Here is a 14,168-nt window from a genome sequence, read left to right on the forward strand (position 1 = left end):
ACACTAGGACAGAAATATTTCTTAGATCTCCCGAACTTTTAGCCAAGTTTTCTTGAGAACATTGACATTTATCCCATTTCTGCAGTGTTTCTTGAGAACATTGACATTTATCCCATTTCTGCAGTGTTGCAGAAGAAACATTATTTTTCTTTAAACATTAACCTTAATTCTTTAAGTGAGCAGACCCCTGTCTCTCCTCAAGTTAAAAGCTCATCCAAGAAAATACAGTTTGTCCATGCAGTCCTTAAACAGCCTCGTTCACCTTTAAGACAGAAGTAATATTCAGTAGATTTTCTGACTCCTTAGATAGCAACAATCAGAATCACAGAATGGGTCAGGCTGGAAGGGAGCACAGTGGCTCCTCTGGTCCCTCCTTCCTTGCTCAGCAGGGTCATCCCAATTGTATGGACACAGGATTGTGTCCATACAATTCTGGAATATCCCCAGTGAGGGAGACTCCACGGCCTCTCTGGACAATCTGTTCAGGGCTTGGTCACTGCACAGGAAAGAGTTCTGCCTCCTGTTCATGTGGAACTTTCTGTGCATCCATTTCTGCCCATTGCCCCTTTGCCTTGACTGGATCCAAATCACCCCCACCAGCCTCTTAACTGATTTCTTGTAAATGTGGGTTGATATAGCAGTGTCTCTTTCTAAAATAAATGTGTTTTATTTTGCCATTTGAAATCTCACAGACTTTGTTCTCTAAGACCTTACTTGATTACTAGACAGTATTTTGAATCTTTCCAGTACACAAAGAACATCAATAGAAGGTAACACTAGAAGGAATGAGCTTTTTCCTTTCCTCTAAATAGAATAGGCCAAATAATTACATCCAGTTAGGCTGTGTTCAGCTAAAGTATGACTTGTTGAAGAGGACCATGTTTCACTTAAAAACTTCACTCTTTCATTTCTGCTTTTATTGCATGAGTGTTGCAAAACAGGGGTTAAATGCTGAAACAGAAACTTTTGATGGAGGTGTATCCCAAAGTTGCAAGAAAGCTGTTTAGTAGAGATAACAGGGTTCTGCTCCCTTCTGCAAGGGCCAGTGGGCCCGTCTGAACTGCTCTTGTGATAAAAAGGAACCTCAGCTAAGATGGATGCTTTGCATAACACCTAGAAGCTCTACCAATTATTTTATGAAAGAAATAAGAAATAATTAGATATCTGTGTTTCAGTCTCAGATGGTGTAAGTGGTGAATCATGTATTTTTATTGACTTTTCTTGTGCTAATGTGTTTCTCTTGCTCCCCAACAGGCCCCTGTGCTTACTTGTAACAGGACATTTGATGTGGCTATTCCTGCCTATGTGAAATCCCTCATAGAGTCTGGTTCTAAAGGCAAGCTGGTCTTAAGTGTCTGAAAAAGCACAAGGAGATGATTTCAGACATGGCAGGGAATCATCTCAGTTGTCTTTCCTTACAGAGGAGTGTCTGCCTCTAGGTTTTTAAAATCCACTCCACAGCTGTGAGTACTCCTGCATTTGTGTTCACTCTTTGCATCACATCAGAAGAGCACTAGGAAAGAACACTTATAAAGGAAGATTGTCACCCTTGAGCCAGAAATGACACAAATTGACTAGAAGGCTGGTTTGCAGGAGAAGCATGTTTAATATGAAAAATCCTCTCTTTTATAGACAGATTCAACACATTCTACTTGATTGGCTAACAAAAACATCTTTCTCACAAACAGTCCTTGAGAAGAGTAGAAAAGCAGAGTAGGAAAACACTACCTGCAGGTTGTTTATACTAACAAGCTATCATTGTTTTTCTACAGCTCCATAAAAGGTCTCACAAGTCCTCTGTGAGAAAACAAAGCCCATTTTCTGTTTTTCTCATCAGGCTGTTGCATCCACAGAAGGTGAAGAGAATTGTGTTGGGTATTTGTAAGAAATTGATCCCTGTCAGGATGGTGAGGCCCTGGCACAGGGTGCCCAGAGAAGCTGTGGCTGCCCCATCCCTGGAAGTGACCAAGGCCAGGTTGGACAGGGCTTGGAGCAACCTGGGATAGTGGAAGGTGTCCCTGCCCATGGGAAGGCATTGGAAATAGATGCTATTTTAGGTCCCTCCCAATCCACTCCATTCTGGGATTCTATGACGCCATAAGCCTTTTGTTCCTCAGTGACCTTTCATGATGCATTTCTTACTTAAATCAGCAGGCACAAACACAGGTCAATCTGAGCAATCCCAGAAAACCTCCTGCTAATAGTGGCTCTTCCATCATTTCTACAACCATCAGCCTCTGGAGGCTGAGCTGGGATGTTCTCAGTGGTACAGCATCAGGGGGTGGTTTAATGGTAGCATGAAATAGTTGGTCTGATCCACACAAAAATCTGTCAAGCCAGAGAGACAGTAAATATAAAATTTCTATGACTCAGTGAGTAAACTCTGTAAACTCAGTGAGTAAACTCTGCTGTAAACTCTGAGCCTCAGCACAAGTTAAACACCAACACAAACCATGCCTTTTGTCCATGTGTTCACACTGACCCACAAATTCTAATAATTTTGACCTTGGCACCAGTTGCAAATGTGGGTAGAACAATTAGTACATAGTAATAGTACATAGTAAATTCCTATAAGAAACTCCCATATTGTTTGTTTTTCCTGTGTACAACTTACATCTCCTCCAGCTGGCTGAGGAGGTTAGGCAAGTGGGGACATCTTTGTTTGCAGTTTGAATGCTGACCTGATGGAAGAGATGATTTGTCACCTTTATTATTAATTTACATGACTGTTTTTTAATTGTCAGGAAGTAGGTGCTAAATCATTGAATATCCCAAAGTAGTCCTGTGCTATTGAACTGACAAGATGAATTTATTATTTCCTCACAATGGGCCAAGGACAAATTCAATGAACAACTACAACTCAACTTACTATCTAAAACACAACACCCCTTCCGGGACAAGCCAACACAGGAGGTACTACATTGAATTGGGAGCAAATAACTATGAGTAGGGAAGGGAAAATTACCTCAGTGGAAAAATCCAGTCTCTGAAATGCTCATAGCAAGCTGAGAGGTACAATTTTTTGTGCTATAGCCCGTTAGATGCTACATTCTCCTTCAATACCTCTCATTTACCTCTAAGATATGCAGAAAATGTTAAATAACTCATATAAAGCTGGATAAAAATCTTTACACTGGTTTGCACAACGGATCTGTCTAGATCTGCAATGACTCTTAGTGCAAGGCTACTGGAATAACCTAAGATCCAAAGGTTTAAGCTTGGTTTATGACATGCTATGATTAATATTATGTCAAAATGGTCTGGATTGATTTTCGGTTTCCAATGCACCCATTCTTATATTTATTGATTACAGAAGAGATGGTCCAAGGCTTATCCAGGAGGCATGGCAAAAAGCAAGACCAGAGGCAGACTGAGCCAAAAAGGTGCTCCTGGGCCATGGACAGGTGATGGGAGAGGTTTCAAAGAGGATAAACCTCCTCAGTGCTCATTGTTAAATAGTAGGCTTGGATAATTCTTGATATTTCTGGCTATTTTTACCTGCCCAGCCAATTTCCACATCTTTGGGTGGTTTCTCCCTTATCACAAGTTTTATCTCCCTGCCTTCACACTCTACATCTCATTTTCATTTCACCTTTTCCCTCCAGGTTTTTTACACTTTTATTTTCCTTGGCCATTTTTCTCCTTTCCCATTTATAAACTGATTTCCTCATGAACACTGAGCCACTGCTATCTGTGGAAGAAGCATGACCACTGCTTCCAACACCTAATTTATTGTGACTGACATTTTTTGTCTCTTCAATCATCCAGCATTTGTCTCTTCAGGAGCATGGAATTTTTAGGTCATTGAGGACTTTTCCTGCAATTGTAGGTAGGTTACCACATAATACCTTCAAGAAATATTTTGCTCTCTATTTGTAAAATTTTTATGTCCTACTTCATTCGTGTGGAAGGCTGCTGCTGACCTTTCCAGTTTTAATGCTTAGAAATTGACTTCACTAAATTTGACCTCACTACAATTCTTAATGAATTATATATATATATATATATATATATATACACACACATATATGTATATATATCTTGTTTTTGTGCAGGAAATAAAGAATAAAATGCAAGATGTTGAGAAATATCTCCTGCCATAAGAAATAGTGGCACCTGCATATGACCATGTCCTAGAAAAAGACATTAACTTAAAGAGTCTCTTTTGGGAGACATTTTCTGGTATGCTGTTGAGTGAGCATGGAAAATCACCTCCATCATCTGACTGGAGTTGCACAGCTACATTTACAGAGGAGGTGAATTCATTCTTGGTTTGAATTTGCAGAAATTCTGTAATTTTTGTGCTTCAGAAGCAGTAGTGCTCAGAAAATATCCCTGACTCCTCAGTGTGTCAGTCCTGTGCAAAAATCACAAGGGCTACAGTTCCATTTTTGCCAAAATAAGCCTCTTATGACCCTTCAGCAATCACTTTGTGGGAAGCTTATCATATGCGCCTGCACAAAGAATGCTGTATGTCACTAAATAAAAATAACACATTTAATATAAGATAACATTTCCTTTGTTATCTTTAGTGTAGTTTTATGGAATTTGTTTACTTTGGGAAAAGTCTTTTAAATAAGGTAGGTGAATGGTTTTGAGCACCCTAAAAAACTCTGGGGGTTTAAAGTCAGTACTTAAAATAAAAAATCTTCTGGTTCATCCAACAAAATAAATAAGAGCCACAATTTGATTTTAGAGTGGCACCCAGGGCTTTTCTCTTTTACTTCCAGCACTTCATGGAGCAGTGGGAAAAGAGAGGAAAGCAGAGGATTGTTAATGATGCAAAACATCAAGTGAAAAATATGATTTGATTTCAAATGGTCATTTTTGTGGAGAAAAATCCAAGAATCTGATGATAATGATTTTAAAGAGTAATTTCCAGTTACATATGTTGAGCTTTGGATGCTCCATCAGTGACCTAAGGAATATTTAACATGGCCCTTTTCCATGCCAGCTTGCTACCTCAACTTCTCCTAAAATTTGCTTTTCTTCCAGCATTGTTATTGATGCTGGTGCCAGAGTATCTGTCAGTCCTGGGGAGCAGCCTGGGGCTGGCATTTCACAGAGCCCAGGGCAGAGGGCTGAGCCAGTGACCAGCCCATGAACCTCAGACATCACCGTGGATCAGGAAGGAGTGTCACGTCCTCCCCTCTATCTCCCACTGCCCCCTGTCCCCTTTGCCTCGTGGTTAAACTGAGATATAATTATGCTGGAGGTGTGGCTATCAAATGTTATATTATAATTTACAGGCCCTAGTGCTTTGTGGGCTCTTTCTCAGCGCTCACTAATTAATCTTCCTTGCCCTGGCTGTGTGGGTTTATCTCTGCCTTGCAGTTGGCGAGGCTGAAGCTCGCAGGTCAAATGTCTTGCTTGGGGGTTAAAAGTCTTGCTCACAGCCTAGAGTGGAGACAGGAGCTGTCAAGAAAGTTCTTAATCAGAGTTCATCTCCTGTTTTTCACAGTTTAGCCATGGCCTTTACATTTAGAGGAATCCCATTTTTGGCAGCTCGGCCTGGAATGATGGGAGCAGCCCAGGGGTGGGGAACATCCTCTCCTGTCCCTGCTCTGATGGACCTTTTCTGCTTGGGCTTGCTCTACATCTTGCCATGAATTTATTCTATGGGAATAAATTGGATATTATGACAATACAAATTTCTAATTTCATGTGAAGCTTTCCAACTCTTGCCTTCTTTTTAGTATGAGGTTTTGAGGGTGTAGCCTCAAGTTGTGCCAAGGAAGGTTTAGATAGGGTATTAGGAATAATTTCTTCATGGGAGGGGCTGTCAAACATTGGAATGGACTGTCCTGGGAAGCGATGAAGTCACCAACCCAGGAGGTGTTTAAAAGGCCATGTGGAAGTGGCACTGGAGTTCATGGTTTTATGGTGAAAGTCTTTTCCAGCCTTAATAATTCTGTAATTTCATGTTAACCTGTTGGTCAGATTTGTCAAGAACAAAAGTGAGGGTAGTTTTGTGAAAGGTTTCTTCTAAAATAGCAATAGATGGAGAAAAACAGAGGAGATACTGGCCTATGGCACTCAGCAAGACGTTGGGATACTGAGAGTGATGACCTTCCCTTTAGCCCTGAGGTCAAATTTGGCCATGGAACTGCTGCAGTTGGTGCATTTTAAATATCAAAAATATTCTTTCTTCAGAAACTGTTAGACTGTTAGGTTACTTCATAACCTTTGTTCAAAACTGTGTTTAAGGCCCTTGTCATGTGAGCTAACAGCTGAAGAGCTCTTACACCCTTCTCCACAGATAAGGCCTAGACTTGTTCTGTAGTAGTTGCTCTTATCATCTCTCAGCACATGTGCTTCTTCTGAACCAGAATAGAAATTGAAGAAATTCCTGCTGTTATTTGCTACTGGCCTGGACTAACACCTAAAAGGCAGCACAATTCAGCACAAACCAAAAAGCACATCCTAGTGTCAAAAATGAAGCCACTGAATCAAGACATCAGTATGAAAAATAACTTTGTGACAACGCAGGCAAGTAACAGAGAGAAAAGTCATTTGACATGCTGGATCCCAGCAAATGTCGTATTGCTTTTACCCCATCTGAGTGTGATGAACCCATATTCAGCAGCATCTCAGCTTTCACAGGGCCATGAAGTATCTCAAGCACTGCTTGATGCCAGCTCTGAGAAACAGGAACAGCCAGGCAGCATTTCCAGCATTTCATCTCACCTCCTCTTTGTTCTGTTCCACATCAGTAGGGAAGCAGAACCTTTTGAAATCTCCTTCAAAAGCACAGAGGTTGTGCCTGGATACCCTGCAGTAACCCAGAAGGGAGCCTGGTGCTCCAGGGTGGCAACTCAAGTTGTAGGAGATCCCTTCCAGCTCCTGCTGATGCCATGTTCAAACAGCATAGCTGGATATCCAGAGCATGCAACTTGGCTCTCTGGCGGGGGGGTGGGGAACTCTATCAGAAATCTCTGATAATAAACTAATTCCTTGTTATATATTCATTGGCCCAGATAAAAGGGGAGGAAAGAGGAAAAACTTGCAAAATAACCCAGAAAAAACCTCAGAGTTTTGCCAAAATTGCATCCCTCCATAAGAGGATTGGGGTTTTACAGGTTAGTGTTTTCTGAGGAAAACACAGGTTTTTAAGGAAAATTTCACTGGTTTTAGTTTGAATTACTCTCTAAAAATAATATAATCAAAGTTTAGGTTGGAAGGGAGCTTAAAGATCATCTTGTTCCACCCCCTGCTATGGGGAGGGACAACTTCCACTATCCCAGGGTGCTCCAGGCCCCATCCAGCCTGGCCTTGGACACTGCCAGGGATGGGGCAGATACAGCTTCTCTGGGCAACCTGTGCCAGGGCCTCCCCACCCTCAAAGCAGAGAATTTCTTCCTAATATCCAATTTAACCCTGCCCTCTCTCAGTTTGAAGCTATTTGCCCTTGTCCTACTGCTCCATGCCATTGTAAAAAGTCTGTCCAGCTTCTTTGGAGCCTTGCACAGTGGCAGTGGTCATGAGGGTGAAACTGAGCTGCAGGACGGTACAAAATCAAGGCTACCAGAATTAATTTATGTCCTGGAAACCATAAATTTCCCTAATTCAGCACTCCCAATTGTTTTAACATGGTGGTAATTTGACCAGCAGAAACAGGGTGAAACAATAGAGGGGAAAAACCACTGCCAAACTGTTTCTATATGTTTTAATTATTTATTGAGCCAATATTAGCTAAGAAACTTTGTGCAAGCTTTGTGTGAGACTAGGCCCAGAACTTTAATATCTAATAAAAAGGAATATCCTTTATACTGGTAGAAATTTGAAAAAACAGTGCAGGTTCATGTCTGGGTATGGCTCACCCTCTTGTGTCTTTATCTAGAACTGCAGTCTTGTGGAGAAAATTATTTTTACTGGTCTGAAATAAGAAGGGAAATTGGTAAGTGAGTTCTGTCCTGCTCAAGGCTGGATTATGTGATTAGAGGGCTATGGAAAACCTGGATTCTTTGAGGAGAAGCTGGAGCTCTGGTGGGACACTCAGTGTGGTGCAAGGTCCGTGGGAAAGAGCCACAGCAATAAATTTATCATTTATCACCTTAGTTATAATTTATCACCTGCAGGCAGGTGTAGCAGGATTTTTGTGATTAGGTTAGAGGAAAAGTTGCCTCTTATTTTGCCTGTATAAAAAATTGCTTCCCTTTGTGCTTTGTACTTCTTTTCCTTTCTCATCCACTCTCACATGAAGTATAAAAGAACCTCAAAATATCCATAAGGAATTTTCCAAATCATAAAACTCCCATCCCTTTATTTATAAAGAACTTTAATTAAAAGCTCTGTTTGTGAACTGGTGGTAAATCATGTGTTTATTCAGCAGGAAGACATTCCATTAACAATGAAAAAAAGTTTACAGAAGAAAATTTAGTGGCATCTAACGAATTATGCAAAAAAACCTGAAGTGTTTAAAAAGTGGGTTTTCTATTAAAAAGAAATAAATCAGTGGCAGATCCACTCCTAGGAAAGACACAAAGTAAACATTAGTAGCTTAAAACATGATTTCTACAAAACCTAAAATAACATCAGAGGTTATTTTGAGCTGCTAGTCTAATTTAAGACTGAAATAAGGGTCAGATTTCACATAAAATTACTACCTACAGGTCAACCTGAGCTGATGCACTGAGAGTGAATACACAACATACTTTACAGTGGGTTCTACACTTTCCTTATAATCTCTCAGCAGCTATAATGACGCCCAGCAGGATTTTAGATGATTTGAGTGGTGCATTTGCAGCTTGCAGGACACTTCTTCTTCACCAGTGAATGGTTACAGCCAAACAACATTTGCAGATTTTTGCAGTTTCCAAGGAGGTCCTGGTACTTGCAAGGGTTGGCTGAAGTAAAAGAGAAAGAAGAAAACACATGAAATATTATGTGGAAACTCTGGTTTGATGATTCTGCATTTTCCAGAAATTCCTGTTGTCCATGTCTATATAAACTTTGTACTTTTGCTCCGCTATTAAAATGGCTTGAATATTATAGAATGTGGGTTTTTTTCAAGGAGAATGGAGTGACTTACTGCAAAGTCCTTTGTCACAGTGGCCAGGACAGTCAGCACATTTTGGTCCACTTCTGTAAGGCATAGCTATTTGCATTGGGTTATTTCCTCTGAAATTTGAAAGAATTACAAGACAAAACAAGATCAACATGAAGCTCTGAGCCATTTACAGCAGTTTGTTTTTTATTGCACTAAAAGGTATCCAGAAGTTTTTGGATAAAAATATTTTCCTAGGCAGTCATGTTTTAGTTTCAGATATTTACAGCATACAAAAAAAAAAAAAGATTTTAAGTAAGAGGGACAATAAGGTTTAGAGGAACAAAATGAATTGATTGATTGCATATGTATAACATTATCTGTTAAAAAAATGTATGTGCTTCCTAACTCTGCTTCTCTGATAGATTTCAACTGATTGAGGTAATCACAGAATCACAGACTGCTTTGGGTTGGAGGGGACCTTAGAGATCACTTAGCTCCAACACCTTCCACCAGACCAGGTTGCTCCAAACCTCAGCAAAACCCTTCTGAAATGCAGTTCTTTACCTCTGGGAATATTCATTTGCTCTTGGCTCCACTTTACATCTGATTTTCTCCTTTGTGGTCAAAACTACAGCATGATTTGTGCCTGATGCCTGATTCTGACAGAGATAAGCCCTTGTTCATCTGCTAAAATTTCCCTAATATCTCTTTCAATGTGAAATAAAACAAATATTGATATTCAGCATGCTGCTAAACCCACAATTCACATTGCTATTTTCAAAAATCTAAATGGTTAAAGTAGATGGCAATTATTTTATCCTATAGCCAAGGATGTTTTGGTAATATATCCATAATCAGCATAGCTGAGTAAGAAGGCAGTACGTACGCAGGGCAGTATTGGCAAACATAAAAGTACTTGTAGGAGCCTGTGGGACAGTAGGAAACTCCACATCCCACCTTGTAACTGTTGTACCAGATTAGCTGCAGATCAAAAAACAAGCACATTATTTCAGGGTGAATTCTTGTTAAAAAAACCCCCAAAACTCACAAAAAACTTACAGACACTCTGAAACCCAAAAACTCACAGACACTCTGAAACCCACTCATATATACAAGATGCTTTTTCTGCACCTCATAAGAATCAAAAGTAACAGAACCAGGAAATATTTTTTTTCTTTCATGTTGTTTTCTAGTCAGCTTTTAAATTTAAAGTTTATCTATCATAAAGAATACATAGAAAAATGAATTTCCTCCAATTTCCAAATGTTTTTGAACACAGTTTCTGGCAGGACACTGAAATTGAAATTCAAATATTTTCATCATAGGTATTATGCTTTGACACTTAATCCCTTCTTTGACACTTCTTAATAGATATTTCTATCTCTGTATAGAATATATTTATTTCTAAATTAAAGTTTTCTCGACAGACTAATATTTCCTTTCTGGACAGTTCTTCCAAAATACTAGTTCCATTGCCTCCTAATTAGATGGAAAAGACTTTTAGCTTATAATTCATTTTTGGATCAGAATATGAATTATAGATAATAGTTTGATGACATTGATAATTTTCTCCTGATTATAAATAGCTCCCAGCTGGATTAAATGTATTCCTGTGATTCTGGTGTATCTCTGCAGTTTGTTTCAAGTCTCCATACCTGAGTGTAGCTCTCAACATTGATATTTTTTGAGATTGCTCCATATCCATACTTGAAATTGGAGGACTGACTGTACCACACTTGAATTGCATCAGCCCATGTCCTTGGGTAGGCTGACAGTAACACATTCTCACCACAGGCGACACCTGGAATAGAAGTAAATCTAATTTATTAGGAGAGAAGCAAAGTATAGGGCAGGGGTGGGACAGAGGGGCTGTAGCTATATGCTTAAAAATATGCCTATGATGCCATTCACTTTGCCCTGTGATTTTAAGGGCTTGTAAAAAGTTGTATTTCAGAGCGTTCATCTGACAAAAATGATACTTTTGTGTTTAATAATCACAGAATCATAGAATGATTTGGGTTGGAAGGGACCTAAAGATCATCTTATTCCAACCCCCCTGACATGTACAGGGACACCTTCCATCTAATAATCCTGAAAAGCTCTTCTACAACAGATTAAAGTCATGCTTATTTCTATTTCACATTCACAGGGGTCATCTGCAAACTGCCATTAACCCATCAGCTCAGGCTCCATGCTTGTCAGTACCATTAATAACTCTCTTGTCTCTTGGGCTGACTTGCATCCCACACTGATTTGCCCATTTCTGAGCATTTTTGGCAGTTTTCTCACTCCACACCTGAAAGACACAAAGGAAGAAGTATCCAGGTCACAGATAGGTTAGTGCAGCCCATGAGAAGGAAAAAAATAGAAATAGGGAATTGCAGTGGGAATGGTTTGGGTGTTGAGCACTGAATGCTCCCATGGCCCTCAACAGAAAGGAGTTGTGCTGATTTACTGTCCTGGGGCACAGAAATCACATTTCTTCAACTCTTAAAGGTTTCAGAGCAGGTTATCCTGCACAGTTCTATCACACAGCCCTGATCTCCAGATGGTGTTGATTAAAAAGGGTTTTTATTACATACTACTGCTTTCCTTCAGCTTTGTGTCTGAATGAACACTTCAGGGTGCACTGGACTAAGTGGTATAAATCTGATTTTCAGCCCAGGTGAAGCTGAGCTGTGGTGATTAATATCAGCTGGGCTTTGAACCTGGGGAATGTTTCAGGCCTTGCTATGCAGGATTTTAACCACAAAGCACTGACCAGCTCAGCTGCTCATGGGACAGGGATAACCAGGACATCAGGGGAGACAGGGATGGGAGAAGTTTTGCAGATCTAGGTCTCCCTCGCCTTCCTGACAGTGTGAGATTCAGAAGCTGCAGGTCCCCCTTTGCTTTGCATGCTCTTTCCTTCATCCAGGGTTTGTTTCTCTTCTGAGATTCAGAGAATCAGAGATAGTTTGGGCTGGAATGGACCTTGAAGGGTCATTTAATCTAAACCCTGTGCAACGAGCAGGGACATCTTCAACCAGACCAGGTTTCTCAGAGCCCCATCCAGCCTGGTCGTGACACATCCAGGGATGGAGCAGCCACAACTTCTCTGGGCAACCTGTGCCAGGGCCTCCCCACCCTCATCATAAATTTTTCCTATATCTAATTTTAATCTACCTGCTTTTAACTGAAAACAATTAGCCCTTGTGCTATTCCAGGAGGCCTTCATACAGTGTTTTTCCTCATTCCTATAGTGCCTTTAGTGCCCTGGAAAAGGCTCCAAAGTCCTTTTGGATCCTTCTCTTCCCCAGGCTGAACACTCCCAGCTCTCCCAGCCTGGCTCCAGCCCTTGGAGCATCTTTCTGGCTCATGCTGAGTTTCTCATCCATGAACCTCTCCAAGTCCTTCTCATCAGGCTGCTCTTAATCCCTTCATCCCACAGCTTCCTTTGATGCTGGGTTTGTCCCATCATTTCCTTTAAGGGAAAAGCAGGCTGGCTGCAGTTCATAGCTCACCATCTTCAGCATGTTCCTGGCTGTGGGAATTACAGATCTCCGGATTTCATTGTGCAGCTCAACGATCTGTTTTTCATTTGGAGACTTAAAATGAGGAAAGGAGAAAGATTTCACACTTCTAAATGGAAGACCCTGGAAAAAATAACAGTGAAGGTCCCAGTTAACAGAAGTATAATCAACAAGATAAATTATGATTTTCTTGTCACTTTTGTTTGGTCAACCCCAATAATTGGTCTCATAAATCTTGTTTAACTGAAGACATTTATGGTGGTAGAAATAACACCTCAGCCAGTAGTTTTAGGCTGCAGCTATACTCAGATAAAGGAACGTATCAACTCACAGCATGGTTCACTTCAGATTTATTGAAGAAAATGAAAATTTTTTTTTCCTAAAGTACTTGTTTCTTTTCATTCATTAATAAGAAGATCTTGATAAATAACTCTGATTCAAGTACCTGCACAGCAGATATCTTAGAAACCTAATCCTCTCTAGGAGATTTATGAATTATATCTCTGAATCTTAAATTATTCATTTATTTATGAAAAAGATTTTTTTTTTAAAGTAGCTCCATTAAGAGTATTTTGATAGGCAGAATGATTTGGGTTGGAAACTCAAAGGGCCAGTAGCTTTGAAGCCCCTGTCTTATACAGGGACACCTTCCACTAGACCAGGTTGCTCAACCAGTATAATAATAATAGTAATAATAGTAATAGTAATAGTAATAGTAGTAGTAGTAGTAGTAGTAGTAGTAGTAATAATAATAATAATAATAATAATAATAATAATAATAGCACAAAATTAGAGTTCATCTTCAACATTTTAGATTAACATATTAACAATAGTTTCACCCCATAATTCTAAATCTCTAGAGACCACAAGACCAGACTATATCAGGTCAGATTTCTATACAAAAGAGTCAGATATGGGTGCTTTGCAAAGATGAATGATCCTACCTGTCCATCAGATTGGTGCAACAAAGCAGCCAGGAGAATAATTGCAGTTAGTAGATCCATTTCTACAGGGATAAAAAAACCAAAACCAAACCCCCAAAATCCATTAGTCTCTGTTGCATACACTTTATGGCAGAATATGATATGTGAGAAAGATACAAAGTTTTGCAAAGTAAAGCCTGCACAAAGAAGTTTATTTTAGTTGATCCTGAATATGGATGTGCTGAAACTGTGCATGGGCACCACTGCCTCCTGCAGAGAGAAGACTCCACTTTGCATGGAAGCAGGGACTGCAAATAGCAAAAAGTTGTGTGGCATTTGGAATAGATGGATCAGCCTCCTTTTGACTCCTTTATTCAAGATATCTTACATTTTTAGCATTACCTTCATGTCTGCCTCCCTGTATATAAAAAAGCCCATTAATGTGTTCAGTACTGTCACATCTGAGTGCTTCTCAAATGAGATTTGGTGTTTTGGAGTGGAGCACATGAGCTATAGTCTCCATTTCTTTCCAACTTCCCTGTTTCCTCATTAAATGAGCATCATAATGGCTCAATCAAATTGTGGTGAACACCTCATGTTTCATGTAACACCTAGACATAAAGAAAACCTTCAAATATGATGTTATTACAAATAATGTTGACTACTGCACTCTGACTCCTGAGGCACCTCATGCAGGTGTACACAGACATTCTGAAATCCACTCATATATACAGGATGCTATTC

The 14,168-nt window shown here is 39.9% G+C and overlaps 1 protein-coding gene across 1 annotated transcript; it reads right to left on the bottom strand.

Annotated features, from left to right (window-relative positions):
- Positions 1–8,718: 8,718 nt before the first annotated feature.
- Positions 8,719–13,832, bottom strand: LOC131555481 (cysteine-rich secretory protein 3-like). Its single transcript, XM_058801519.1, has 7 exons — positions 13,827–13,832; positions 12,493–12,576; positions 11,195–11,285; positions 10,645–10,790; positions 9,876–9,970; positions 9,032–9,120; positions 8,719–8,846 (listed from the first exon to the last, which is right to left on the bottom strand). Exons 1-7 carry the CDS (start codon positions 13,830–13,832, stop codon positions 8,719–8,721), a joined length of 639 nt encoding a protein of 212 aa, XP_058657502.1.
- Positions 13,833–14,168: the final 336 nt, after the last annotated feature.

Source organism: Ammospiza caudacuta, chromosome 3 (assembly GCF_027887145.1).
Source record: "Ammospiza caudacuta isolate bAmmCau1 chromosome 3, bAmmCau1.pri, whole genome shotgun sequence".
NCBI lineage: Eukaryota > Metazoa > Chordata > Aves > Passeriformes > Passerellidae > Ammospiza > Ammospiza caudacuta.

What these genes read in the sequence shown, in the direction of transcription:
- LOC131555481 (XM_058801519.1), bottom strand. An exon ending in AGACAAGAGAGTTATTAATG is followed by an intron (nt 10,791 to 11,194) that starts GTACTGACAAGC and finishes CTTCTATTCCAG; the next exon opens with GTGTCGCCTGTGGTGAGAAT. An exon ending in GTTTGCCAATACTGCCCTGC is followed by an intron (nt 9,121 to 9,875) that starts GTACGTACTGCC and finishes TTCAAATTTCAG; the next exon opens with AGGAAATAACCCAATGCAAA.